Source organism: Buteo buteo, chromosome 1 (assembly GCF_964188355.1).
Source record: "Buteo buteo chromosome 1, bButBut1.hap1.1, whole genome shotgun sequence".
Classification (NCBI taxonomy): Eukaryota; Metazoa; Chordata; class Aves; order Accipitriformes; family Accipitridae; genus Buteo; species Buteo buteo.
In genome coordinates this window covers 82,983,656-83,009,105 of record NC_134171.1, presented here as the reverse complement: position 1 = coordinate 83,009,105, position 25,450 = coordinate 82,983,656, and the positions used below count along the sequence as shown (strand labels likewise).

Below are 25,450 nucleotides of genomic sequence, written 5' to 3'. Positions count from 1 at the left end.
GGGCCGGACCGGGGCGGCGGGGAAGCGGGGCCGGGCTGCACGTCCCTCCCCGCCGCGGCTGCCACCGCCGCCGGCACCATGGGCTGCTGCTGCCGCCTCCTCCTCTCCCTCCTCCTCCTCCTCCCGGCAGGTAAGTGCTGGCCGCCGGACCGGGTTGAGGGGTTACCGGGGAGGGGGGGGGGGGGTAGTACCGGAGACCCTCCGGTACCGGGCTGGGAGAGATGCGATAGGGAGGACGGGAAAGGCACCCCCCCCCCCCTCCCCCAGTAGCTTTGAAGGAGCTTTTATCGCTCGCCCCGGCCTTGAGCGGATCCAGCACACCCAGCACCTGGCACTTTCCCCCACCAGCTAAAGGCATCTCCCTCTGAGCCCCCCCCCCGAAGCAATATCAACCTCCCCATTTCACTAAAACACCCCATTTGGCATCTTTCCCCCCCCCCCCCGCTAAAACGCTCAGAGGAGACAGTTCAGTCCCCGGCCGGTGCGACAGCGAGCACTTTCGGATGACGGCACGCACAGGTTATCCCTCTGTCCAGGCTGGGTTTTTTGAATAAACAACACCGAGAGCTGCTTGCTCAGAAACATGAAAAACACACTTGCATAACCGAGCGACGGGGATGCGCACAAGGAGAAATACATCGGGCAAAGCTGCTGGTATTAAATTGCTGTCGGTGTGCAGCAGAGCAGTGCGAGGGGACGAGGCTAAGGGAGGTTTTGAGCTCCTGCAGCCAGCAGCCATATCCCCAAAACAGCAACTGGGGAGGCCACGTCTGCAGGAGCCGCAGACCATCACCCTGGACCACATCGGCTTGTGGGAGATCTTCCCCTGTGAAGTGCCCCCACTAGAGCAAGAGGAGGGAGAGCTGGCTAAATCCTTCTCCTCGTAAAGGGGGAGCTTGCCAACAAGCTCTCGTTTCTGTACTTTCCAAGCAAGCGCGTTTGGGAAGGACGGGGATGAACCTACATTTTGCTCCGCAGGGATGCCGCTCGCCTACCTTTGTGGGCTTCTGCCTGGCCCCGATTTGGCCACCGCCGCGGCAAGCCGCTCGAAAGCGGCCAGCCGCTGCTGGGAGTCAGCCCTCGGCTGCTTTGGGGTTGGGAGGCGGGTTTTTCCCAGCACCCAGGCCAAACCCAAAGCCGTTCCCACGACCATCCCTCTCTAAAGCACCAACGCCAGTGAGGCTTGGCAGAGGAGCGGGGAAGGATTTCCCTGGAGTACGGTCCCGTGGCTCTCGGGCTGCTCCCGAGCACCCCCAAAGCCCCAAATCTTTCAGATGCTTTCTATGAGTTTTTTGTGCCCATAGAAATAATATATCTACTTATTACCCACGAGAAAACAAAAAGCATGACGTAAATATGCTTCGAGCTCATTCTTCAGGACTTAGTGATAGAGAGGACGTCACTGGGCAGGAGCAAAATAAGATTGGGCTTTGCCTGGCCACATAATGAAATAATAGCATCTTGCATAAGGAAGTTTTTATCCTATTATTACTTTTTACGCTGGATGTAAATTCAAACCTGCTTTGCTTTCCTGACATGATGCCCAGCCCCATACGAACACCGAGCCTGCTTTCCCCTTTAGCAATTCACCCTGCTCCCCAGCTGAGACATTTTAAAGTACCTGCAAGAGGCAGCTTTCAGCTTCAAAGGCTTTGGGTGCTTCTGCAAGGAGCCTCTGGGGAGGAAAAGCTGCTTTTTGGGGGTCTCGCAGCTGCTTTGAGCTGCCACGGAGGAGAAAAAGCTCTCCTGGCCTCACTCCCCTGTGTGCGAGCTGAAGGACAGGGAAGATGGGTAGTTAATTATCCCCTCTCTCAGCCCAAACGAGCAAGCAACAGCTTCAGCCTCTAATACCAGAGAATGCTCAGAAATTCCTCTGCTGAACCCCATCGCTTCCTCTCCTGGGCAAGGCTGGGATGGGGCTGCTGTGTGTTGAAAGCTGCACCTATAAGCAGTAATTAGCAGCTAGCTAGGAAAATTATTTAGCTGGTGTGTTGTCAGTTGGGCAGAGCTGCTGTCTGCAACACGCCTGGCCGGCTCGAGAGCCACATCCAAGATATTCGCCTGCAAAAATGTATTGTGAGGGGGACCGAGCCCAGCTGCACGGGCAGACAGGTAGGTCTGCTTGCCAGCCTCCCAGCCCAAAGAGCCGACACATGTAACATCCCAGGGAAATAAGCACAGCGCCGCATATATTTGCCTCTTTCAAAAACATAACGTGCAATATCTAAAGTATTTTTTGTTTAAATCGAGCAAAAATCATTTTAGAAAGAGCTGGCGCTGTAAACTGCTGCTCTTAATGAGGGCAAAGCTCACCAAGAGGAAAACTTCCCCCACTGCCCAGCAGCCTCATTATGTCCAGCAATCAGCTAAAGCCACCGTGTGAGGTGACAGCCTGCCAACACCCCCCAAGAGGGACGCAGGGCCCTGCCAGCCAGGGGTTCTCCAGGAACGCAGAGGCTTTCCGCCCCAGGTCCTCATCAGACACCTCTGGCTGCATGGGTCGACCGGTAGCCGTGGGTTGCTTCGTCACTCTCAGAAGGAAAAAAAAAAACCCTCTGGAGTCTTCCTCTTCACCTTCTTTTCTGCCATAATTTCACTGCCACTTCAGGAGCCAGTGCTTCGGGAGTTGAATAATTAAGCCCCACTTAGCATTGCAGGGCAGGGGGAAACATCACGTTTTCTTTGCACGGAGGGTGGTGCGGCCACCCAGCTCTGCGGCTGCTGTGGATGAGGGGGGTTTGCTGTGCAACCAACAGCCCTTGCTGCTGCTCCGTTTGGACATCAGGGCAGACGGTGGCCCGGGGACTTGGACACCCACCCCAGGCAAGAAAGGAGCTGGTCATAGGGAACGTGCAGGCAACCATCTTTATTTTACAAGTTGCCGTTATCATTTTTAGCTGGGAAGAGCAGAGACCACAGGATGGTGAAGCTGTCGGCCTGGTTCCTTGAGATCAGTTTGCCCACAAGAGCTTTCCTCAGGGTCTGAAACACATACAAGAGCGAGCCAGGCCCCCGTGTTAACTCTTTCCCCCCCATGCAATGGAGAAGAGCGGCTGCTGGTCCCAATCCAGGCCGTAACCCACCAGCCAGCTGAAGACCTCGCTTGGAGCCCCTCCTTGCCCAAAGCTTCCAACTTTATGTGTTGGCCCACATGGATTTTGCTCTTGCCTTTTGCAAAAGGCGGGCCACGCATCTACAAGAGATGCTGGTAAAACCCCTGCGTCCAGGGAGGTGGATTCCAATGGGTTTGCTCAGCAGCAGCCCCTGGGGGGGCTACGTCCTCAAGGAGGGCCACCAAGGGACATCCCCGAGGTGCCCTGGCCAGCTGCGTGTTTGGGACAGCCTCTCCCCCAGGGATGGGGCTTCTGGATGGTGAGGGACACAGAGGCAGCACATTGATTTCCATTGCGTAACTCTTTCTCTCTGCTATGGAAAGCTTCAGGCTTCGGAGCAATTAGACTTAAACCACTTAATGACCACGCAGCAGAAGAAAACGAATAACGCAGGAAGTCAGCTCGGCTCAGCAGTAAACGAGAGCAACTGCAGATTTATTTGATCCGATGGCCTTGGCTCCTTCATGGAGTTATTTGATAGCTTTGCCTTTTACCTGTTGATGTTTCTGGCCCCCGGTTTTCTCACTTGGTTTCCTCCTCCTCCTCACAACCGGTTTTATACCATTGCCAACACAACCTGGCATTGAAAAGAAAGGGGATATAGCAGGAGCCGAGCTGGCAGCAAGGAAGCAGCAGACGACCCAGGGGTGCCCAGCACCCCGCTGCTGTTGGCATTATAGGTCACCGGCAGGCACATGCAGTGCTGGAGCTTTGCTACAGACCTGGAGAGCCACCGTGTTGGCCCTGGTTTCCTCGCCGAAGCTCAACGGCAGCCAGAGATGTCCCCAAGAGTTAGCATTTCCCAGTACCAGCCCATCTGGGTGCTCCCTCTGGGATGGCATGGGAAGCTTGTTGGGTTTGAGACGGAGCTCAGACCCTGCAGAGCTGCTCCCGGACCACCCCCTCACCCTTATTTCTTGGGGATAAGAAGAACTCTGGAACAGTGCCCTACAAGAGCAGAGCCAAGTTCAAAGCCCGAGGCAACCACCACATCCTCCTTCTTCCTCCTCCCATATCAGCACGGAGCTTCATCAGACCCTTGCTTACTGCAGATGGGGCCCTCCAACCAGAGGACAGCGAAAAGAACGCCACCAAAGCCCAAATTACACGGTGACAGGGAAGGCGAGGCAGCCCGGTGCTGAACAGCTTGAAAAACAAGTTGAACCCAAAGCAAAAACCAGTTTTATTTTGTTTCAGCCACCACAAGGAGACCTTTTGCCGTGCACAGCTAGATGCTACCAGTTTTATAGCCAAGAAGCAATAGCACAATCAAAGTTACACCTGAGCATGAGCAAGGGGGAAGGGAACTGCAGACAAACAGCACAAGGTATGGGAATCCCCAGCCACAGAAACCAAAGCCAAGCCAACAAGGTCATGAACAGGAAGTCCTCACCCTATATTTAAAAATAAATTGTTTTACTGCTCTGCATCATTTAACCTGGTAATAAACCAACGCATGCTGCAGGACCAGAGGAGTCAGGGCTGCTCTGTCATCATTACCTGGTGAGAACCAGCATAATATAGGACCCACAGAACATCAAAGAAGATTGGGCACTGCCAAATACATCACCCAGCATGAGCCATACCAACTTACCTTGGCTTTTAAACTCCAGTTGCTCCCCTGAAAAAGTTGAAAGAAGAATTCTCCCCTGTGCATGTACTTTCCCTCACCGGGGCCATAATTTACAATTAATTATCCATAATGTTTTTCCTATATTCTCAACAATACTATACAGAAAGGACACAGCTCCAGCTACCAGGTTTTATGTCAGAGCCCCCCACTGTGCTAGGAGCGCCTAATCACCCCGACAAGCCTTACCTGGGACCCCCCACCCACGCACCCTCTGCCCATTGGGCTGGGACCTCCATTTAAGCTTGGGCTCAGGTCCCAGCTCCTTGTCTCTGATGTGTTCTGGGTGTATGTGTCTACAGTGTTGGGTGGGGTTTGGATCTGTGCTGTGCATAGGTTAACTTTATCCTGGGTTTTTTTGGGGGGGTGGGGCTGATGTTCTGATTCTGCTTCTAACTGTTTTCTGTGTTGACCCTAAACTTAATGTATCTCCTTGTTTTGAGCAGAGGATGGGGTTGTATCAGCATCTTTCTTTGCCTATTCAGGATAAGTCTTGTGGGTATATAGTGAGTTTATTATGGACTTTTGCCTTACAAAAAAAAGTACGGTGCTTAGATATTGTCTTGATTGTATGTTTTTGTTAGTGCCTGCCCCAGAAACAGTTGCTGAGCCGGCACGGCAAGTGGTACCCAACCTTGCTACACGAGCACAGCATGTTGTGGGTACCCAACAGACCTCCTTGTTGCGGTGGCTTATTCTTCTTCCATCATTACATTTCTTGTGCAGAAAGGGTGGCTAGATTCCTTGTGTTACTACAGTCAGGACAAGCTGCTGGGAGGGAGAAGAAATAATATCGATGTTGTAGAAACTTACATTATCCGTGGGGCCTTGGCTGCTAGAGGACCATCATCTATTGCAGCCGTGGTACGGGTGCCTTAGTTAATTCAGGCTGAGAGCAGGCGTGTGGTGTGTTGGTTAGGTCATGTGGACCTTCTGGTGGTTACATCAGATGTGATGAGTCACGAAGCAAAGCTCGTTAAAAGCTCCATCTCTGCCTTATCAGTAGATATTTGTTTGCTGTGGCATGGCTGCTCCAATCTGATGTCATTCAGTTGGGCTGGAGATGTTCTCTTGTTTTTTATGCTGCGTTTCAGCTGGCAGAACAATTTTAAAAGCTTGCTGCAATTGCTTCTGGAGTGCCTGAAAGATGCATTGCTGGAGAGGCTGCCAGGTCGGGCAGCTGTTTCCCAAGCAGAGCACAGAAATGTTCAGCTTCTGCAAGGGTGAGACCTCTACCTTTGTGTGGCTTGCAGAAGCCAGGAGAACAGCATGAAAATAGGAGAGGGAGATGGTCCATCAGGTGGACGGTTCATTCCTTGGGTTGGCAGGTGGTTAGGGTTAATATTCCTTAAGAGCAAGATAGTACAATTTTAAGGATTTGGGTTTTTCTTTCCTTGGCTGTTTCCCATACTCTTAGGGGAGACAACCTGGAAAAAGGATCTTTCCAAGTGGTTACCTTGTCCTGGCAGTTCCCTGCCCGCCTCTGCTCTGAGCTGGATTCTAGCGGGGTGGTCAACTGCCTTAAGTGGATTAGATGGGCAAATTCCTCAGGGCTGAACTATGCTTGGCATCCTTTGATAGCTAACATCCTTCAGTCCTTCTGACAACCCTCGTTTGAGGGTTTTTTTTAGCCTTTGAAATCATGTGGTCCTAAGAGATGTTTTCTAGTGGCTTTTTGTCCCTTATTCCAGTGCACTGCTCTGGTTCCTGCTGACAGCTGCAGCTCCTACGGACCATGTATTGGAAAAACAAGGAAACCCCCACCTTGGCTGTTATTTTCCTTTTCAGATGTGTCGGTAGAGGACTGGGCTTGCAGACGAGCTGGGTCCTCTTCTGGCCCACGCACCTGCGGGGCAGGCTGTCCGTGACCTGGCTGCAGTGCCATGAGGACCTGTGGACCAAGGGGGTCCTCGGCCAGGTCCTTTTTTGTCCCCTCATCCTAACCGGGTTCAGAAGCAGCCTGCATTGCCTCTGGGATCCCGGCTGGGCTTTTCCTGCGGTGCGAAGGGGCACAGCCTGTGCGTGGGGGGGTGATGCGCTGTGGGCGAGAGCTGGACCCCAGGGAAGTTGCTTGGTCCCGAATAACCCGATGGAAGTTGATGGCTCGGGGGAACAAGAGGATAGCAGAGGGCTGGCACAGGTGGGGTTTGCGAGCAGAGATGAATGCAGCATTATCGACCTGGAAACCGAGGCTTGGCTGGCAATGACCGTGCGGGAGCGGGGGGAGATGGAGAAAACCAGGGCTGAGCTGAGCAGCGTGCTGCCTTTGGCTGTGCTCGATCTCCTGGGAAAAGTCCCTGTGACTTGTGACCTGCTTGGCTGGGAGCGCTCAGCCAGCAGCCAAGGATTGTTCCTGCATCCAGTTTTGGCTCATCCTCTGAGTTTATACCCCTTAGATATTATCCGAAACTTCCTGACTCATCCTGGGTAGCAGTATCGCCAGCTTTTTGAGGTCCCTATTGGTTTGCCTCCAAAGTTCAAGCAACGGGGGACGCCGGCGTGGCTTTGCAGAGAGGTGGTAAGCTGCCTGTGTCCAAGAGACTGGAAGCATCTATGTTTACAGAGAAGTAATAAACTTTCAAGGTGCTACCAGCCCTGGGAGCGTCTTGCTGCGCTTGATGTAACAGCAACATGTTGTGCCACGGGCTGCAGAGGCTGTCTGCTACACGTTGGAGAAGTTGCACATCTGAACTGCCGAGGTGTGATGGAGGAAGGCTTATTTTACAGAAATACAGATGTTGAACTCTAATCCGAAGAACACCAAAGGGTGAAGGGATGCTCGGTCCAGGTTTGTCAGCACTTCCAGTACCTTCTGCTACCAAGTGGCAGCTGATTTCTGCCCTGGCTTAGCCACCTCCAGCGCAGACCTCTTAAAACAGCGGATGAGTTCTCTGCTCAGGGCATGCAGGAGCTGCAAGCTGCTCCGGCGATGCAATGTCGGGTCGTTCAGGCAGCGTAGCGGAGGTTGAGGGGTTTGCTGTTGCAATAGCACTTGCGGTGGTGATGCCTTGCGTCACTGCTGGTGGGGGAGGCTGACTTGGTGTCCGCGTAGCTTGTGAGTGTGGGGAAATAATCCAATTATCTGTAATCAGAAGCGCAGGCGCAGGGAGGCTGGTGAGGCTGGGGCAGGGAATGCTGGGCCAGAGTACTTGGGTTCTTTGCTTTTCCCTTTACATCAACTTGTATGGCTGATATGCCTTTCCACCTGTGCATTTCTAAAGCAGACCCTCTGCTCTCTGGCAAAGACCTTGTCTCCTCTTGCATAAGCCTCAGGATGGCTGCATGCTGTTAAATCCTTGAGAGAGACCCTGTTGGTCAATGCTCCTCGTGAATCCACCCAGGGATTTCGTGTCCCACCTTCAGCCGTGAAAACCAGCGGACTGTGCTCTCCCAGAGTTGTGGCTGATGGCACCTTCAGCTCTTGCTATGTGGAAAGTTGTGGACTAACAGTAACTGCTAGAAATGGCACTTTCACCTATTTTCCCTTAAAAAAGGGGATGCGGTTTCGGTGGCCTCCCTTCTTTGTACTCTACCACCTGCCCCCAAAGCGAGTGTGTTGGGAAGACCATATGGGGATGCTTCAACCCAATCAAGAAAGGGCAAGGGGGGGTGGTGGTGTGGGTAGCAGTTTAAAAGCAAAAAGGGCACAAAACAACCCCTTGAACCTCAATATCAACATGTCGAAGAGGCAGGTTCTTGCAGCTTGTTTCTGGCCACTGAAAGCGATGTACCGAATGGTGTTTGTCCCTAACGAATGTTCCTGCAGGTGCTTTGCAGGTCCCACCACACTGGCACGGGACCTGCCTGTGCTGTAGGGGAGCCGGTATTTGCTACCTGCGGCACATGAGCATGGAAAGCTATGCAAGGGGACGGAGCGGCACAGGGAATATTTGGTTTTATGGTGTTGCAGTGCCTGCACTGAGCAAGGGAAGGGAGCCACCAGCTCCTGCAGGAGGAGGGGACAGGAGGAGTGGGGACCCACTGGGTTTGTTGGATGGGGCCAAAGCCGTAGGCAGGCTTTGTCCTGGTGAGATGCTGCGGGTGAAGCCAAGCTGTGAAAACCAGTGCATTCATCTGAACTAATGGCTTCTAAGCTCAGGATTATCACAGTAATGCAGCTCAAGTTTGCACGCCAGTAACTCCCAGGTATTAACCAGGAAGCCTGAGATGTAGAGGTCTTGGGATGAGGAGAGATCAGAGTGCCCTGTGGACAGCAGAAGCTTTGCAGGACCCTGGTATGCTTTGGAAAGCTGAGAAGGAGGAGGTGGGATGCCTGGGTGCTTCCCTGCTGCTGTGGTTGGGCTGGGTGTGGAAACCATTGGTGCTGGGCCAGGTGGCTTATTTGGTAACCAGAGTCCAGCTTGTCATCCATCTCCTCTCCCTTATCCTATCAGCCTCGCACCTCAGCAGACCGAGAGCCTGAGGAAGGTGAAAGCTCAGAGACATCTCCAAGTGCGTGTCCCTGGGAGAAGAGCACCCATGGCCTTGGTCCCACTTCCCGGACCCTCCTGCTTGGGAAATGGGGCCCATCGTAGGGGTATCTACAGTGCCAGGCAAAAAAAAATTGGGTCGAGTGTGTCAGGGACTTGTGCTCCTAAAAGAAACCATGCCCCAGAGCCGGCTTTAAATCCATGGCCAAGCATATGTTTGCAGTTTCTATACAGAAAATATCTTCACGAAAGGTGTGCTACGTACCCAGCACTCGCTACAGTGAGCTGGAGGTCCTTAGCTGAGACATCCCTTCTGCTGTCCTCCACTGAAGGTGCATAGGTTGAATGAAGTGTTAGACACCTGCAGCCTCCTGTTTGTTCTGATGGCTGAAAACACCCAAAAACATGGTTAGTGAGTCCCTGCTTGCCAGGGTCACATCCCACCATTTCTATACACAGATGTTAAGCGTTTCCATCTCTCCTTCAGCACGAGGTGCTGTCTGTGCCCTGGGAGACTTCTGGCTCTCCTGGGCGCTCAGCGGCAAGGGGTGTTGCTGGAGGAACCCTGTGTTGCACGGCCCCTGCTCCCAAATTTGAGTCCTTCCCAAGCCAGCGTTTCTTGGCGCAGCTTTATGTGCATTAAGAGTTGTATGGTGGGCCAGCAGCAGCTCTGTGCTGTCTAAAACACGTATCTGGTGCAGGTTGTGTCCTTTCCCGCTACCTTGGGTGTCACCTGCACGGGTGGTATTTCAGTTTGACTTTGCGGGGGGAGAGCAGGTTTGGCTGTGGTGGTTGACAACATCTCCTTGGGGGATGGCGTGGTGATGGGGAGGAGAGCCTTATGTGCCTACCAGCGATGCCCAGCCATGTATGATCTGCAAGCTCCTGCTCACAAAGAGCTACCATCATGGTTGTCTGTGCTCTCACCGCTATTGTTTCTCACTTAGATAAGCACCAAGCTCCTGTCTCTGGAGCTGAGGTGGGAGTTTGGCTTCAGGATTCCCACAAAATCAGCATTTTGCTGAGGTTTTTTATTTTGTCCTCCACGCTCATGTAATAATCAGTTCATTGTGGGTTGTTTGTACCAGAGCAAGTTCTTGTTCTTCCCAGTGCTGGGCTTGGGATGCTCTGGGGGTGTAAATAAATGAATAGATGGGAATAAACATCCCTCCCGATGTCGCTTAGTGTTGGCATGCTCTTCCCTTGGCCCGACTGTGCCGAGGGAGCTAGCTGCTAGCGCTGGCCCAGTGCTGAGCTTAGCCCTGGCGAGTCGAAAGGAGGAGGAGGGGAGAAAGCCCCAGCAGTCTCCTGGTGGGGATAGAGGAAAAAATGACTCATCTTCAGGCTAAGAAATGGAGACAAATGAATGAATGCACAAGGAAATGGGGGGAGAGGAGAAAGAAGGGTCTTGTGTTATCATTCCCAGCTGCGTGGCGGTTGCTGCTGAGGAGGAGCTTGATCCCCTGCTGCTTTGCTGGCGGCTGGGAGAAGACGCTGGGAGGATGGAGCATTTGGGGATGGGGGGGAGGATCCCAACCTTGGGGAAAAATGGTGCCGACCCACGCTGGGGCAACTGATCTGGTTTAAACCTCACCTCTAGCTATGCAGGGGTATCTCCCGTCTGTTTATTTTAGATGGCTCTCAGCATTTTAAAAACAATAAAGTTATTTCCAGCTTCATTCCCAAACCCTTTAATGTTCACCCAAACACCAGGTTGCCCCAAGGATTTCCCCGTTATTAATACTTCTTTGTCTCACTCCTAGGGCTGGGCGATGACTCCACAGCATTGCCCCTCGCCCCTGCCAGCCCTCCCTTCCCCTCGGAGGGGACCCCAGCGGGGCCGGGCTCCAGGGACGCGGCTGTCCCCGTGCCGGCTCCTGGCCAGACCTCGCTGCCCACGTCCACGGGACCTGCAGGAGATGGGGTGTCCTCCGGGCCAGCGGAGGGGGATGGCCGCAATGCCACCCCCCCGGCGGCACTGTCCCCTTCTCCTTCCTCCGTCACTGTGAGCACCGTCACCATAGCAGAGAGCTCATCCGTAGCCTCCAACCCCAGCTCGGTGCCACCAACCTTGGAGACAGCCCCAGGTCTTCGGACAGCAAATACTGCCAGCTTGGCAAGAGGCACGACGGATTTGGGGGCAGCTCCCAGCCCCACGGGTATACCTGCATCCTCCTCCTCCTCCTCCTCCCTTGCCACCAGCCACCTGTACTCGTCCCCTACGACAGTCTCGTCCCCAACGCCCGTCCTTGTGAGCCCTGGCACCGCACAGCCACCGACGCTGACCAAGGATGTCCCTTCGCTGGGGACGCTGGCCATGGCATCGAGCCTGGCCGCGGAGCCAACGTCCCCACCAGTGACTGCGACAAGCCCCGCCGCAGCCGATGCCCTCGCCACCGACAAAACCACCCTTTCCACCGGAGTCACGATGGAAGAGGTCCCGCGCGCCTTGAGCGCAGGTGAGTACCGCTGCTCTCCGTACGTGTATGTAGACATAAGGTCAACCTCAAGGTGCTTAGACCAGAGGGGCAGACCCCCCAGGTTGGAAGGGAAGAGGGGGTCAACTTTCTGCCAGCGGCATTCAGCAAAAGCTGAGCTTTCCTGGAGGAGCCTACGTCATCTGCTCCACCAACGGAGACGAGGAGTCGTAGATACCAAACCTCAGTTGCCCAGAGATGTGAATAAAATCCTTAGTTGCGAATTTGACTCGAAACACTTAAAGATGAGAGGAAACAAGTGCCTGGACGGTGGGGGCAGCCTGACTTAGGAAGACGTGGGTTTTTCTTCTCCCTCCTGGAGAGCTCACTAAGCTGACACTAGCTTTCACCTCTACTCTTCTGCAAGCTCAGATAGCTTAAAAGCACTTCATAAGGCCAGAAAAGGGAGGGATCTGGAACATTTTCTAGCCTTGGCTCAGCACTAAGTGCTGCCTGGTGCTGGGAGGAGCATCAAGGATCAAGTCCGTAGTCCTCAAGCAAAGCCTAGCTGTGTTTTATCCCAAATCCACCTGCCTTGCCTCTACGGGAAGGAGGTCATTGCAAAAATATAGGCGTGCCCAGCATCCTCCACAGGAGCTTTGGGAAGCGGTGAGGGAATGTTCCCCCCCACCAGAGATGGCTGGCACGGGTGTATCGGGAACAGCCGGGGTGTGGACTGAGTGCTATGGGACTGGGACTCGGGAAGGCTGAGCGCTGCCCTTTCTGATGGACTTTCCGCAGGGAGCATCGTGGCCATAACCGTGACGGTCATCGTGGTGGTGGTGCTGGTTTTCGGGGCAGCGGCGTACCTCAAGATCAGGTAAGGCTGTTTTCGGGGTGCCCCCCCCCACCTCCAAGGCTGCAGCCCCTCTCGCCATCGCAAGGGTGATGCTCAGGGGCGAAGGCTCCTCTTGGGAACCCTGTCCCCAAGCCCGGCAGGGTGACGTGCAGTCTCTGGTCCTAGCCAGCACTGCTGCATTTTCTCCCACGTCTATATTAAAAAAGCAGAGTTTTTCTTCCTCGATTTACAACAGCCTCACTCAAATGCCGGAGACGCTGTTCAGCATAGTCATAACCAGTAATTATCCCTAGGGCAAGCTGCTGCCACGGGTCTTGCCGTGACTTAGACAATAAACAGCAGCACGGCCCAGCGCTCGGCATCTGTAATGAGGCTTTGCTGACAACTGAGTCGAGCAAAGGTCTTGTTTTAATTCCTTGGCATGTCCCAGTCTGGTTCAACGGGGGCAAAATCCTGCCTGCGCTTATTTTCTCTCCTGGTGCTTCCTGCTAAAATATCCCAAAGTTCAACCTAGTGAGGACTTGCATGCATTTTTTTTTTTTTTTGCCCCATGGTAAAATAACTGATAAACCACCAAAGCAATCGGTAACGCTGGGCGGTTTGCTTGCTTTCCCCTGGCAGGCACTCCTCCTACGGCAGGCTTTTGGATGACCACGACTACGGCTCCTGGGGCAACTACAACAACCCTCTCTATGACGACTCCTAGCAGGGATGAGGAAAAAAAAAAAAATAATAATAAAAAAAATCCTTAATTTATAAGCGCTTCTGCAGCAGAACATCCGCTGTTGAGGAGATGGCCAGGCGCCGAGCCGCCACCGCGGGCAGGATTAACGGCGGGTCCGGCGGATGACGGGCAACCGGCGGGCGGGTGTGCGGCGCCCACAATAAACCTGAATTTTGGCCTTTGCGTAGGAAACTCTGGGTCCTGGGGCACGTCGGCCACTTGGTTTGTAGGCAAGGGAACCCAAGTTCCCCAAGGGTAAGGGATGGGGGGAGGTAAAGGGAGAGGATGGAGGTTCAGCCAGCACCATGGCATCCTTTGAAATGTTACTGCCCCACGGCTCGGGGAGGGGGACACGGGGGCTGCTGAGCCAGAGCCAGCAGTGGACAGGGGGTCTCCCATGCTTTCACATGCCCCTTCCTCCAAAATCACCTCCCTGCATCGCCCCGCTGTGAAATCCTTCACCTTGCCTCGCCAGGGACCACAAGCAGTTACAGGGCAGCTCTGTCACTGCTCCCTTTCTCTTCCTGCAGGTGCTTCTGTGCATGAGCTCGTCATTTCAGTTTTTTCCATTTATTTGTGGGTTTTTTTCCCCCCCAAACACAGGCTGGGAGCCCGTGGGAAGGTGCATTGACCACCCACGCTCCTGGGCCAAGAGGTGGCCCATTTCACACACGTGGGTGCTTGCTCCACAGCTTTATTTTTAATCCTTGAAAAACTTGGCTGCTAAAACACAGCAAAGTGGTTTTTTTAATCCCCAATTTATGCATTCAGCTACTAGTGTGCAAAGCCAGGGGGTGGCCGATGGCAGGGCTGGTTTGGGGAGGGGATGCTCACCCCAGCCCACATCCTCTCGTTCGGCCACTTCTACCTCTGGCTAAATCCCCCGGCAGTGAAAAGCAAAGCCCTTGGCTCGCATGACCTTGATAAATAAATCGACACTAAATGATGCTGCAAAGGTTTGGGGCATCCCAGCAAGCCCCCAGAGCTGGTCACCATCACCCCAAAGGTTGTAGATCAGCCTCTTCCCAGGGACCCTCAGCGAGACAGCAGCACGACCGAGTTTCTGGAGGAGTTTTGGGAAAGGCAGCAGCACCCCTGGGCAGGTAGAGATGTGCCCGTTTGCAGCAGTTTATGTCCCTGCTTTTAATTACTGACTATTTTCTTGCATGGGGAGGGCATGGAGTTCATCAGGGTATCCTCCAAGATACCTCCTCGCTGAAGCCCTGAAGCAGGAGACAATTTGCTGCTATAGGGAGGGCGGCTAAGAAGAAGCCGCCGTTCCCTATGGGATGTAAACAGATGAGGCAGGAGAGGCTCGAGCTGCCGTCTCACCCGAAACGCAGGCGTTGGTTTGCTTCAGTTTAATCGGTGTCGGCGGCGCAGGCTGGGAAACAGGCTCTGCTGTTCGCCCCGGCTGCTAAACAAAGCGTCCTGGGGAACATCAAAGCTCGGGGCGTTTGCATGATTGCTTCCCACAACAGATGCATCATCTCTTGATTTTCATCGAGCCAGTGTAATAAATGCGGCCAGCACTGTAACAGCCACCTGAAAAGGTCAGGAGAAATAAGGACATCTCCTCCAGCTCCGCTTCCCCAAAGGAAATGCTATCATTATGCATTTTCCTTTTCCTTCCTAGCCTTTTTTAGCCTCTTCAGTGGCCTGTCCTTTCACGTTCTTTTTTATATTACACCTTCTTTTTTTATATTAGCATTAGTCTGGTGTCTGAAGCCTGGCTCAACAGCAAGACTTCAGTGTGGGATTTGCTGGCACTAAGCCTACCTGCTAAGGTGCGGATACCGAGCTCTTCCTCACCCTCTTTTAGTTCAAATGGGGTAGAAAAAGAGAATAAAGCAGCGATCGGTCACTGCAACTTCAAACCGCAGCCAGCCCAGGAAACTGTTGGGGCTGGGAGCATATATGGGGCGAGATTTATGGTAGGACTGCTCTGTATCCCATCTCTGTCCTGGGACAGCATCCTGCCAGCCGCTAGCTATTCCCACCAGGCTCTGGAAAGATGGGATGCATTTAGGGAGGCAGGGGAGGAGAGGGGAATGCGATGTCGAGGTGGGAAGCACAGCGGCGGTGCAGACTCTGAGGATGCTCGGGACGAGGAAAACTCCCTTTCACCTTTTTGGCAGCCAAGAAGTAGTGAATTAGGCCACCTCAGCTAAGAAAAAACACAAACTAAGTAAAAAAAATCCCACCCTTCTCTTGAAATAAATTGGACCATGCGGTGCTGCACTCGCCCTCCCTGAAACCACGCAGAAAAGTCTCTCCCTCACCCCTGCCAGCAAAAAGTCACCCATTGGGGAATTCATCTGCTTTGCTCGGCTTTAAAACCCCTCCTGAGCTACAGTTCAGTATTGTCCAGCAACAGCAAATCGCAGGCATTAAAAAAAACCCAAGCTATTAAAAAAAATCACTCACTCTGCTCAAATGCTCCTGCTCAAATAAGTGAGGGAATAAAGGGAGAGGAAAAGCCATCACCTTCACTTAAAAAAATATAATCCCCAGGGGAATAAATTCCTTTCTCACGAAGGAGGACAGAAATTGGGTGTCATCTTCTGCAGGACACTGTGAGTTTTTAGGAGGAAGGCTTGGCCAAGAAATTAAACCAAACCTTATCAGCGTGGGCTGATTTCACACGCAAATTCACACTTCATCTCTGCATCAGCGGTGAAAACCAGAGACACTGTCTCATCCCCAGCACCACCGAGCTGTGGGTCTGCAAGGCTAGCACGTGGGGTCCACTCTCCTGCTCAACCCTGCACTTGGATGATTAAAATGAATTAAACTCTCTTGCCTACAATGCAAGGAAGAGGCTGTACGTATTTTTAGGGATATCCTGGCGTGAAAGGGGATTCCTTGCTTCCCGCAAGGGCCTGGGACCAGAAACCATCACCAGTGCCTTTTCTTTGCTCCGTGGCATGGTTTAAGCAGCAAGGCAAAGGCTCTGCCCTAAAGCACTCACCTAACAGGTAAGATAAAGAAGAAAGGACAGACATCCCACCTCCGGACATGGCTCAAGCCTCCCAGCCCATCACCCAGGCATCAGGCCTCAGGAGACCCTCAGCGGGGTGCCCTCTCCCCTTCAGCCAGCCATGAGCCTTTCTAAAGACATTTATACAGCACCTGAGCTTCAGCTTTATTTCCCCCTCTAGTGAAAAAGGGCTTCTTGCAAAACCGCTTCTATTTTATAATGGTGCTCGCTGCTGCGGGTAGAGAAGGCACTGTGAGGCCATTACCCACTGACTACAAGCAGCAAATCATAAATGAATATATCACATTTGTTCCCGTAGTTTGGAAACAGAGCCGAAAACAGCAGGCTGGGTTATGTGCTGTGGTACCACCCCCGCGACTCAGAGCATCCTCCTTAAAATGAAAGGGGTAAGCGAAGCTGAGCCAGGCTCCCAGTTCGGGGCCAAAACCAGCTGGGGAAGGGCTTGCCAGGTTGGGTACCGCAAGATACACCCCATAAAGCTCCAAGGCATCGCTGGGTGAAATCCAGCATCGGCCTCGGATAAAAGCTATGGGGTGCAGAGGTGGGGACCAGGACTGAGGTGCAGAGATGCCCTGACTCTGCCCGCACGAGGATGGTGCAAGTCAGCCCTCTGCACCGCCACAGGGATGTTAAATACGTCGCTTTGCAAAGAGTAAAGAGCTGGGTGTTATTTCAGCTAACGCCACGTAAAGCCCAGCGCTCTCCCCCAGCCTCTGCAAGGCACGCCGGCCACTCCACTGAACTCAGACAGCCCCATCACAGCCCGCCTGCCCAGAAACACGCGGCTAAATTCAGCTGCCTGCTGAATTTGGGGACTTCAGGGGTACCAGGAGATCGGGTCTACTGGAGAAAGGGTGCCGTGCAGGCAGCTCCAAGATGAGGTGGAGGAAGCCGGTGCCGACATCGCACCAAAGGGCTTTCCTGGGTGACCCACGCCACAGATACACCAGACTTCCCATTCCATTTATTCATAATGCATCCACCCTGCGACACCAATTATGCATTTATGTCTACAGCACTGTACGCCAGCAAGGGCCAAGGCGCAAGACAGCCTGAAAAATAACAGATGCACTTGCCAAGTGGAAAAAGCATTTTATTAAGGGGGATAATGCCCTCCAAGGGACAATGCCTGTGTTCAAGGTGATGGCTGCAAACACCCCTCTCATCTTCCACCTCAGACCCTCCAGTTTACGCAGGGATTTCTGTCCTCCTACACTACTATGGCAGAGAAGGGGGAAAAAAACCAGCTAGGACATGCCCTAAAAATAGACTTTCTTTTATTCTTCTCTTTTTTTAAAAAAGATGAGGAAAACTCTCCGCCATCAGCTTGTTTTATTTACAAAAATAGCAACCCCCCATTTTTCCCAAAGGCTTCCCACCTCCCCGCCTTTGGCTCGATTTCATTGCAGGGATATTTTATTTATATAGAAAAAATAGTTCGCATAGCTCTGTGCAGAACATCCCATTCCCCTGGCCTTTCAGGCAGCAGCAGAACCTGGCAGCAGCGCTGCAGATGACGTGATCCCTCTCCAGGTCTCTTGCCTTGCCCTCACCGGAGAGCCGGCAGGCTGCTTTCACCACCACTTCCAGGCTCCGTCCAGCCTCACTCATTGTGCTTTCGTTTGGCTTATTTGTGAATATGCTAATATCTCATCAACATGTTTCCAAGTGTCACCTTCTCAGACTCTTGGTGGAATCGATAGAGTATTAATGACTTCTTAGCAGAGATAGCTCTTGGTTGCAGCCTCCGGGAGCAATAATGCTCAGGAGATGGAGTAAGTAATTGGTGACAGCCAACACGGCTTCACTAAGGGCAAATAGTGCCTGACAAATTTGGTGGCCTTCTACAACGGGGTTACAGTGTTGGTGAATAAGGGAAGAGCAACTGACATCAGCTACCTGGACTCGTGCAAACAATTTGACAGTCCCACACGACATCCCTGTCTCTAAATTGGAGAGATATGGATCTGACGGATGGACCCCTCGGTGAATAAGGACCCGCTCTCGTGAGACCACACCTGGAGTACTGTGTTCAGCTCTGGAGCTGCCAACATAAGGACATGGACCTGTTGGAGCGGGTCCAGAGGAGGGCCCTGAAGCTGATCAGAGAGCTGGAGCACCTCTCCTATGAAGAAAGTTGGGGTTGTTCAGCCTGGAGAAGAGAAGGCTCCAGGGAGACCTTAGAACAGCCTGCCAGTACCCAAAGGGAACCTGCAAAAAAGCTGGAGAGGGACTTTTTCCCAGGGCATGTAGTGATAGGACAGGGGGTAACGGCTTTAAACTGAAAGAGGGTAGATTTAGATTAGATGTAAGGAAGAAATTCTTCCTTGTGAGGGTGGTGAGGCACTGGCACAGGTTGCTCAGAGAAGTTGTGGATGCCCCATCCCTGGCAGTGTTCAAGGCCAGGTTGGATGGGGCTTGGAGCAACCTGGACTAGCAGAAGGTGTCCCTGCCCACGGCAGGGGGGTTGGAACTAGATGATCTTTAAGGTCCCTTCCAACGCAAATCATTCTATGATTCTATGATAAGTAATTACCTCCCAGGTGAGAGCAGGAGACATAAAGCACCCAGCAGCTCAGACCACAGCTGAAGGCATCACCTTGTCTTTGCACCGCATGTTCCTACAGCTACAGCCTCCAACAACAGTCAGTTCCACCAAAAACCCACCGAAAAGTTTGCAACATGAGGACCAAATGTCACCGAATTTGTTTCTGCAGCCCATTTAGCACACGTCGCCAGATTGCTGTCACCTTCAGGTGCCACTCCTATTCAAAAGTCACTTTTCAAGCACCAGGCAGCTCGGGGAAGCCCTCTCCTTTAGCTCCCACGGCTCACAACTACCTCCAGTAAAACTATTTGGCCTTCAGCCCATCCAGCTTGTCTTCCTGGATGCTATAGAAAGATCTGTGCATTTTTATTTTTAGCCCTTTATTTTATTTATCAGCCAAGAGCAGCCTCAGGCACTCAACGCAAGCTAAGACTCAGCTGGGGAGGTCTTCTGCTCCCCGTTGCCCCAGGGCAGGGTGAATGTCTGAGCTTTGGCAAGCAAACAGCAGCTCTGCCTGGGTCAAGGGACACAACCAAGAGCCATCAGCTTCTGGTGGGACTTCACCCTTGGGTGAGCAACCTCCCAAGGGCACGCTGGAGCCCAGCCACCATCCTGCCACCTCCCCTGCTCCCAAAAGCCACTACCGCTTGCCAGCAGCTACAGCCAACCAGGAGCTCTAGGTGTGTAATTTCTTATTCTATTTTGCCAACAAAGCTACTTGCAAGCACAACCAGAAAAATAAGTGTTGAAGGCCTAACCACTTCTCACAAGTCCTCAGAAAATCCATTATTTTGCAATTATTTCACAGGTTTAGAAAGGTTGTTTTTTTTTTTCCACAGAGCACCCAGTCTTCTTCCACCCACCATATCCCATCTGCTCAGCTGGGCAGCAGCTGTATTACAGGGACCTGGACTTATAACTCCATCAGCCCTGAGGGACTCCTGTCCTCAAAAGCTGTAGGAGATGAGTGAGAGGAGGAAAGTGGTGGGGCCAGCACCCCAAGGTCCCCCTGAGGCTCTGCTCCAGCCTCCGCCACCCAGACCGGAGCCAGCTCCTTGCACAAGATGCGGGTGCCAGAGAGCAACTATTTCATGACAGTGTAAAGTGACAAGTTAAAGCCCCACGTGCAAACTCTCCCCCCAATTCCAACTAGGACCATCAAGGAGAAAAAGCAAGAAAATCACCCCGTTTCCAGTGCAGAGGTCCCAACACCCCCCTGGGCTAAGCCAGCCCTGCTTGGAGCTGGAGAGGCAGATGCTCTGCTAGCCCTCCAAGTTATAAATAGCACAACATGACAAGCCTTTCCCTAATTGTGTTCCTTCCAGTTGGAAAGGAAAAACAGACAGTTTGTCTGCAGTCAGGCAGCAGCAAGACGTCAGCCTCGGCCCTGGGGAAGCCAGGGCTCTTCTGCTGCGGGACAGGGGTTTTTAAGCATGCACAAGCAAGGAGGAACCTGCACAGCTTCAGGGAAAGGTCTTCTCCCACCCAAGAGACAGGGGCCGGCAGCAGAGCACTCCCTGCCTTTCTCCCAGCCCTCCTAGGGATGCAGATTGAAAACACACACTGCTGCTGCTTCAGCAGAGCTTAGGGTTGAGTCTCACAGCCACTGCCACCAGCTGAGCATCCGTCAGCTCTAGGGTACCACCCCAGCACCCCTCCGGCCCCAGCCTTGCACCCGCACCCCCATCCCTGGGCACACAGCCAGCTTGAGAAGAGCCCATGGGAGGGGAAGGCTATACACTCCCCCCACAAATGATGTTATTGGACCCAAGGCCATCAGATCACGCTTATCAGCTTTCTGCCAGCAAGCCAAAAACCACACCAGAGTCATTACACCCATTCTTCCAGCCCAAAATTGGGGATCCCCTTTCCTCTCTGCTCCTGACCCATCACCCCGCACCTTCCCAGGGAGATGGAGGGCTCAGCCAAGCTCCCCGGTCCCGCATCGCTCCGTTCATTGGCTTAACAAGTCCCTCTCCCGAGTTTTGCATACTTTGGCAGGCTCTGGCTTTATTAATAGCTCTGCTGACCTTGCTTGTGCCTGCGGCCCTTGCGCCTGCTGGATCACTACATTTTTCCCACAAGGCAGCGATAATCCCATCTGCTCCTAATTTTGCCCTACGCCGACGAGCGAGGCTCGATTTCGGGTGGCAGGCAGCGTGGGAGCTCACTGCCGTGCCCTGCGGCGGCGTGTCACGTTAGGGGTACGAGCCTGATGCGTGGCTGGGGAGAACCTCCCATTGAGTCACGAGGTTCAGAAAGGACCCCCTTGCTTTCTAAACTTCTTCTCAGAGAGGAGTCTAGGTGCGGCTAGGTCCAGTCTTAGTCTCAGGCTTGGTCAACGGCTTACGTCTAAAGGATTGCACGTATAGCCACTTATCAGAGTCAATGTTTGCCTGTCAGAGCCTTCTCAAAGGCTTTCACTGAAACAGCTTCGCAAAGTTGAAAAGATAGATAATTTATTAAGGCGACAGATATAACAAGTTCGGAATTGCCATTAGTAAATATGCTTACTGCAAAAATCGAGCTTGAGTTAGTAGTTCAGCGCTTTTGTTAGAGATGCTTTTCCCGGTAACATCCGATGTTGTCGGAGATGCAAATCTTACCAAAGAGGCATTTTCTGCTTGGGGAGGAGAGAGGTCCGGGCTTGTCAACCCATCCGGTAGTTGGAGTTCTCATCCTCAAAATGGAGGATTCTAAAGCTCAAATTTATGCTCTTGCGAGGTGGGACTAAGTCAATTATCATGTGCTGATTGGCCCTTAGCAAGGCTTGCAGTTTGCAAGTTCTGTGGGGCCCACCGAGCCAGTATGGGGGCCAGGGAACCCAGTGCAGATTTACAAGAGTCCTTCTAGCTTTACTAAAGCAACATCAGGCTGTGAGACCTTCACATCACCTCAGGCATCACTCAGCAGCTTTAGACCATGCCGTCTTATCTTGCAAGATAAGCAAACCCCACTACTCCCTGCCGGCGTACAGCGATTTCTGCATTCGGCACCAACAAGCCCAGGCAAATCCGGAGTCCCACATTATGGAGAGCTTTGCAACAGCTCCCCTTCGCCAGTGGGCGAGCCCTGGCTGAGCCACCACACTGCCTTCATCCCAGGACCACTGCATCCCTCTGATCCAAGCATCCTTCCCGCTCCCAGCAGCGCACGGCAGCTTGGGCACATCCAAACTCAGGCAGCACACGGTAGGATGGAGATCGGTGGCACCATGCCCGACCCAGGGAAGCACCCAAGGTCAATACCATGTCTCTCCCCTTGACGCCAGCCCACAGCAAGGACGGAAAGCAGCACCAGCTCACCCTTATACAAATCACGGGTCTGACTGCCCCACAACCTGCCCTGCATCCCTCGACCAGAGGCTGAGCAGACCCTGCTGCTCCATCGAAGCAGAGGGGCCAGGATGCAGGGCACCAGCCACCCCAGATGCTCCAGTCCCTGGGAGGACGGGACTGAGCCCCAGGGACATGGCAATGAAGCCCACTTTGCACAACAGCACTGCTCATGTGCTGCTATACAGGACACCCCCCAAAAAGGAGACCATATCCAGCATCTCCACGGGACAGGGCAGCAAAGCTCAGTGCGGCACCTCTTCCATCCCATATAACAGTTCCCTGCCTGTCTTTATCCACTACATTTTATCTTTATCACTTTGGAAACCCATCCATTTTTCTGCTGCGCAATGCAATTTACTTCCCTGGCAAAGGGAGTTAAGGGCTTGGTGCCAAGCTAAATGCAGGATACAGCAGTTTAGCTGGTGGCATCGGGTTCCCCAGCTGCCCCCCTCACTTTGCAGAGGCAAATACCAAAATCATAAAAGCAAAAGGTCAAAATCAGCTGGATCCCACTCCCAAGATCATTTTCCTTCTCAACCCAATGTGAAAGCCCTGCTGGGGAGGGAGCTGTTCTTCCAGAGCTCAGCTCAACTATGGGTTTTCTTTCGACCTGCTCTTGTGGCTGGAACCCGAATAGGAATATTTCCAGCTGGGATAAGGTTAGCTTACCATTTAGGATCAAACCTGCTTGGTTCCGGACTTGACCAGCACAGTTTTACAATTAGCAACATAGCCAAAGGCTACTTCGCCATAGAGTTTTCCAAAGTTGGCTTCCCAGCTGCACCACGATATTATTTATCAGTTAAACAAACTGACAGTACTTTTGCAGGAAAAAAAAAACCCAAACCAAAACCCAAAACCCCACAGCACAAACGGGAAACAATTGGCTGGTAATGAACAGAGTGCTCTGGAAACGATAGCTGCAAGATGCATAGAAATTCAGCGTCAACCTTGGCAAGCCACAAGCCTGTGCTGTCCCCCTGCGCTCCCCAGCAGCACTACCCACCGTACGTATATCCTTCAGCCCTAACCGATCCACCCCTCCGTTAGCCATCCCCACTTGCATTTGCAAGGCCATGACCTCAGCAGCAGCCCTGGAATAGCATATTTCTTGAAATATATATTTCATGGAGTTAATGAACAAGTTGCTGCATCTGTTTCTCCCTCGCAGCTGCTCGCAGGGAGAATTTGCCTGCTCTGGTTTTTGTTTTTTAATTAAGGCTGGATTGCTGCTTCTAGCTGCCCCCAGCAGCAATCATCTGCCGGCTGAAGAGGTTCACGTCCTGCATGGCCCGCTGTCATTAGCAGCGCTCAGGCTTTCATGGCCACAGGGCTTGTCTTGGAGGGAGAAGGCCTGCCAGAAAGAACCATGAGGTCTACTGGACCCGGTGGGATAACAGCATCCTTGCCCAAAGGCTCACCAGCACCGGCATTGGGGCGGCAATGCAGCCCCCGGTTAGGGTGGGCAAACCCTTCCCAAAGAGATAGTGTGGACCACCAGCCTCCATTTCTCCACCCGCCAGCGCAAAACCTTAGAGACACGCAAAAGTCAAGTCACTGCCCATGTCCTCCACCTCCAGCAGCGCTTTAGACGTACTCAACATCTCACTGTCTTCTGAAGGCAACGGCTGCCAGGTGCCACGAAGCCCGGCTCGAGCCCCATCCACGCAGGGAGCACAGATAGTACCTACGACAACCCTGTGTCACGCAAGACTTGCTTGTGAGGAACCCAGAAGAGTGTTTTATCACCGGGTTACAGAGCAGCAGAAGGTGGGGGCACCTCTGCCATCAAGCCAGAGCACCCCTCACCTAGCCGGGGATACTGCCACGCTCGCCTGCAGAGACAGCCTGCCCTGGTTTTGGAGCCCACGACGACTAGACATAGCTCCCCAACCTTCTTTGGAGCATCCATTTAGTGGCTTTTTAATAGAAAAAGGAATTTATCGTTTGTTCCTTTTCCTAGCTGTGCTGTATGCCCTCTGCACATCTCCATGCATCTCTGCTTCTCCAGCCACCGCCCAATTCCCAGCCCCTGGTACCAGCACTGCCTATGGAAACGGTGTCTAACCCAGTATTTGCCATCAGTGAGCTTCTCAAGTGTCAACTAACAGTGTGCTCAAGGGATTTTTTTCCTCCGCTTTGGGAGGAGAAGGACTAGAACTGTTTTAATGATACAGGAAAACAACATTCCTCAGATTCTTCTCAAAGACATCATTTGACATCACATATTTATCCCATTTACAGTTCATTTAACCCTGCATGTCCTTTTAAAGCCAGAGGGAAGTCACTTCTCAAGCAGTAACACTCAAAGCAAAAAAAGCACCTCGGAAACATCAGGCATCAGCTGAACTTTTTTTATCCTGCTTCTGGGCAGCCGAAACCACCGTGTCAAGCTGCTGGCAGTCACCATCGGGCTGGAGCTGTTTGGGCAACAGTAACCTCCGAGCAGGACCCAGCGCAGCAGCAGCAGTGGTGACGGTGGTGGTGGGACGAGCTCTGCTGGCATCAGGGACCCAAATTCCCCTGCACGCCCAGAGCTGCTGCTTCCTCCCCATTAAAAAAAATACTCTGCACAGCCCCGTTGCCTGAGCTGGGTATCTCCCTACAAGACCACAAAGCTCTGAGATGACAACTCCTTCAGGCTGATGCGAGCCCCACTGGCCCTCAAGGACTTACCTGGGAGCAGGTCTCCATCCAGGGAGGGTAGTGAAGCCACCAGGTGACAGCGCACATCTGGAGGGTGCTCCAAAGCAGCAGGGAGTCTTGCTGGCAGCTTCAACGGAGGAACCAAAACCGTCATCCACAAGCAAGAGGAGAGTCCTTCTTATCATCTACAGGAACGTAAAGTCAAGCAGGGATGTCAGCACCATGGGATCACCGCACTCAATAGGCCCGTGGCAGCAGGGATTCACCGTCCCATAGTCAAACCAGCCCTTTCCCCAGGCCGTGTCCCCTCGGAGACACGCTCCCCAGGATGACCATCCCCAAGCCCCACTCGTGCAAGGATGGGTGAAGACAGCAAGGAGCCCAAACAAACTGCTTCTGCACTTGAACTTCTGAAAACAACAAAGTCCCCCCAGCTTCCCTCATTTAACAACAGCCCCCAGGGGAAACCACCACTTGGTGCCCAGCACAGCCCCCTCCAAACCCTTCTTTTCTTAGAAGGGCCCCCAAAGGCAGGGAAGTGCTCCAGCAGACTTACTTGCTCCCTTACCAAACACCCTACTGCCCCCCCAGCACAGCTCCCAGACTATTTAAGGGGTCTGGATGAGCTGATGCAGCCCACCTGGCCCCACACGTGGTTCCCCACCATGGAGCTCATCCCAATTGCCATAGAGGGTGGAAAAAGCCAGCCTCAACCCACACCGCCCGCTCTGCCAACCACTTCCC

The 25,450-nt window shown here is 53.0% G+C and overlaps 1 protein-coding gene and 1 long non-coding RNA gene across 2 annotated transcripts; one reads left to right on the top strand and one right to left on the bottom strand.

Moving 5' to 3' along the window:
• Positions 1–13,444, top strand: PARM1 (prostate androgen-regulated mucin-like protein 1). The gene is made up of 4 exons (XM_075038371.1): positions 1–130; positions 10,937–11,632; positions 12,392–12,470; positions 13,071–13,444. Exons 1-4 carry the CDS (start codon positions 79–81, stop codon positions 13,153–13,155), a joined length of 912 nt encoding a protein of 303 aa, XP_074894472.1. The 5' UTR covers positions 1–78; the 3' UTR covers positions 13,156–13,444.
• Positions 4,321–21,435, bottom strand: LOC142035837 (uncharacterized). Its single transcript, XR_012651971.1, has 4 exons — positions 21,329–21,435; positions 9,439–9,560; positions 4,708–4,734; positions 4,321–4,613 (listed from the first exon to the last, which is right to left on the bottom strand). It is a non-coding gene; the product is annotated as an uncharacterized LOC142035837 (long non-coding RNA).
• Positions 21,436–25,450: the final 4,015 nt, after the last annotated feature.

What these genes read in the sequence shown, in the direction of transcription:
- PARM1 (XM_075038371.1), top strand. Translation starts at nt 79, where the DNA reads ATGGGCTGCTGCTGCCGCCTCCTCCTCTCCCTCCTCCTCCTCCTCCCG. An exon ending in CCTCCTCCTCCTCCCGGCAG is followed by an intron (nt 131 to 10,936) that starts GTAAGTGCTGGC and finishes TCTCACTCCTAG; the next exon opens with GGCTGGGCGATGACTCCACA. An exon ending in GCGGCGTACCTCAAGATCAG is followed by an intron (nt 12,471 to 13,070) that starts GTAAGGCTGTTT and finishes TTCCCCTGGCAG; the next exon opens with GCACTCCTCCTACGGCAGGC.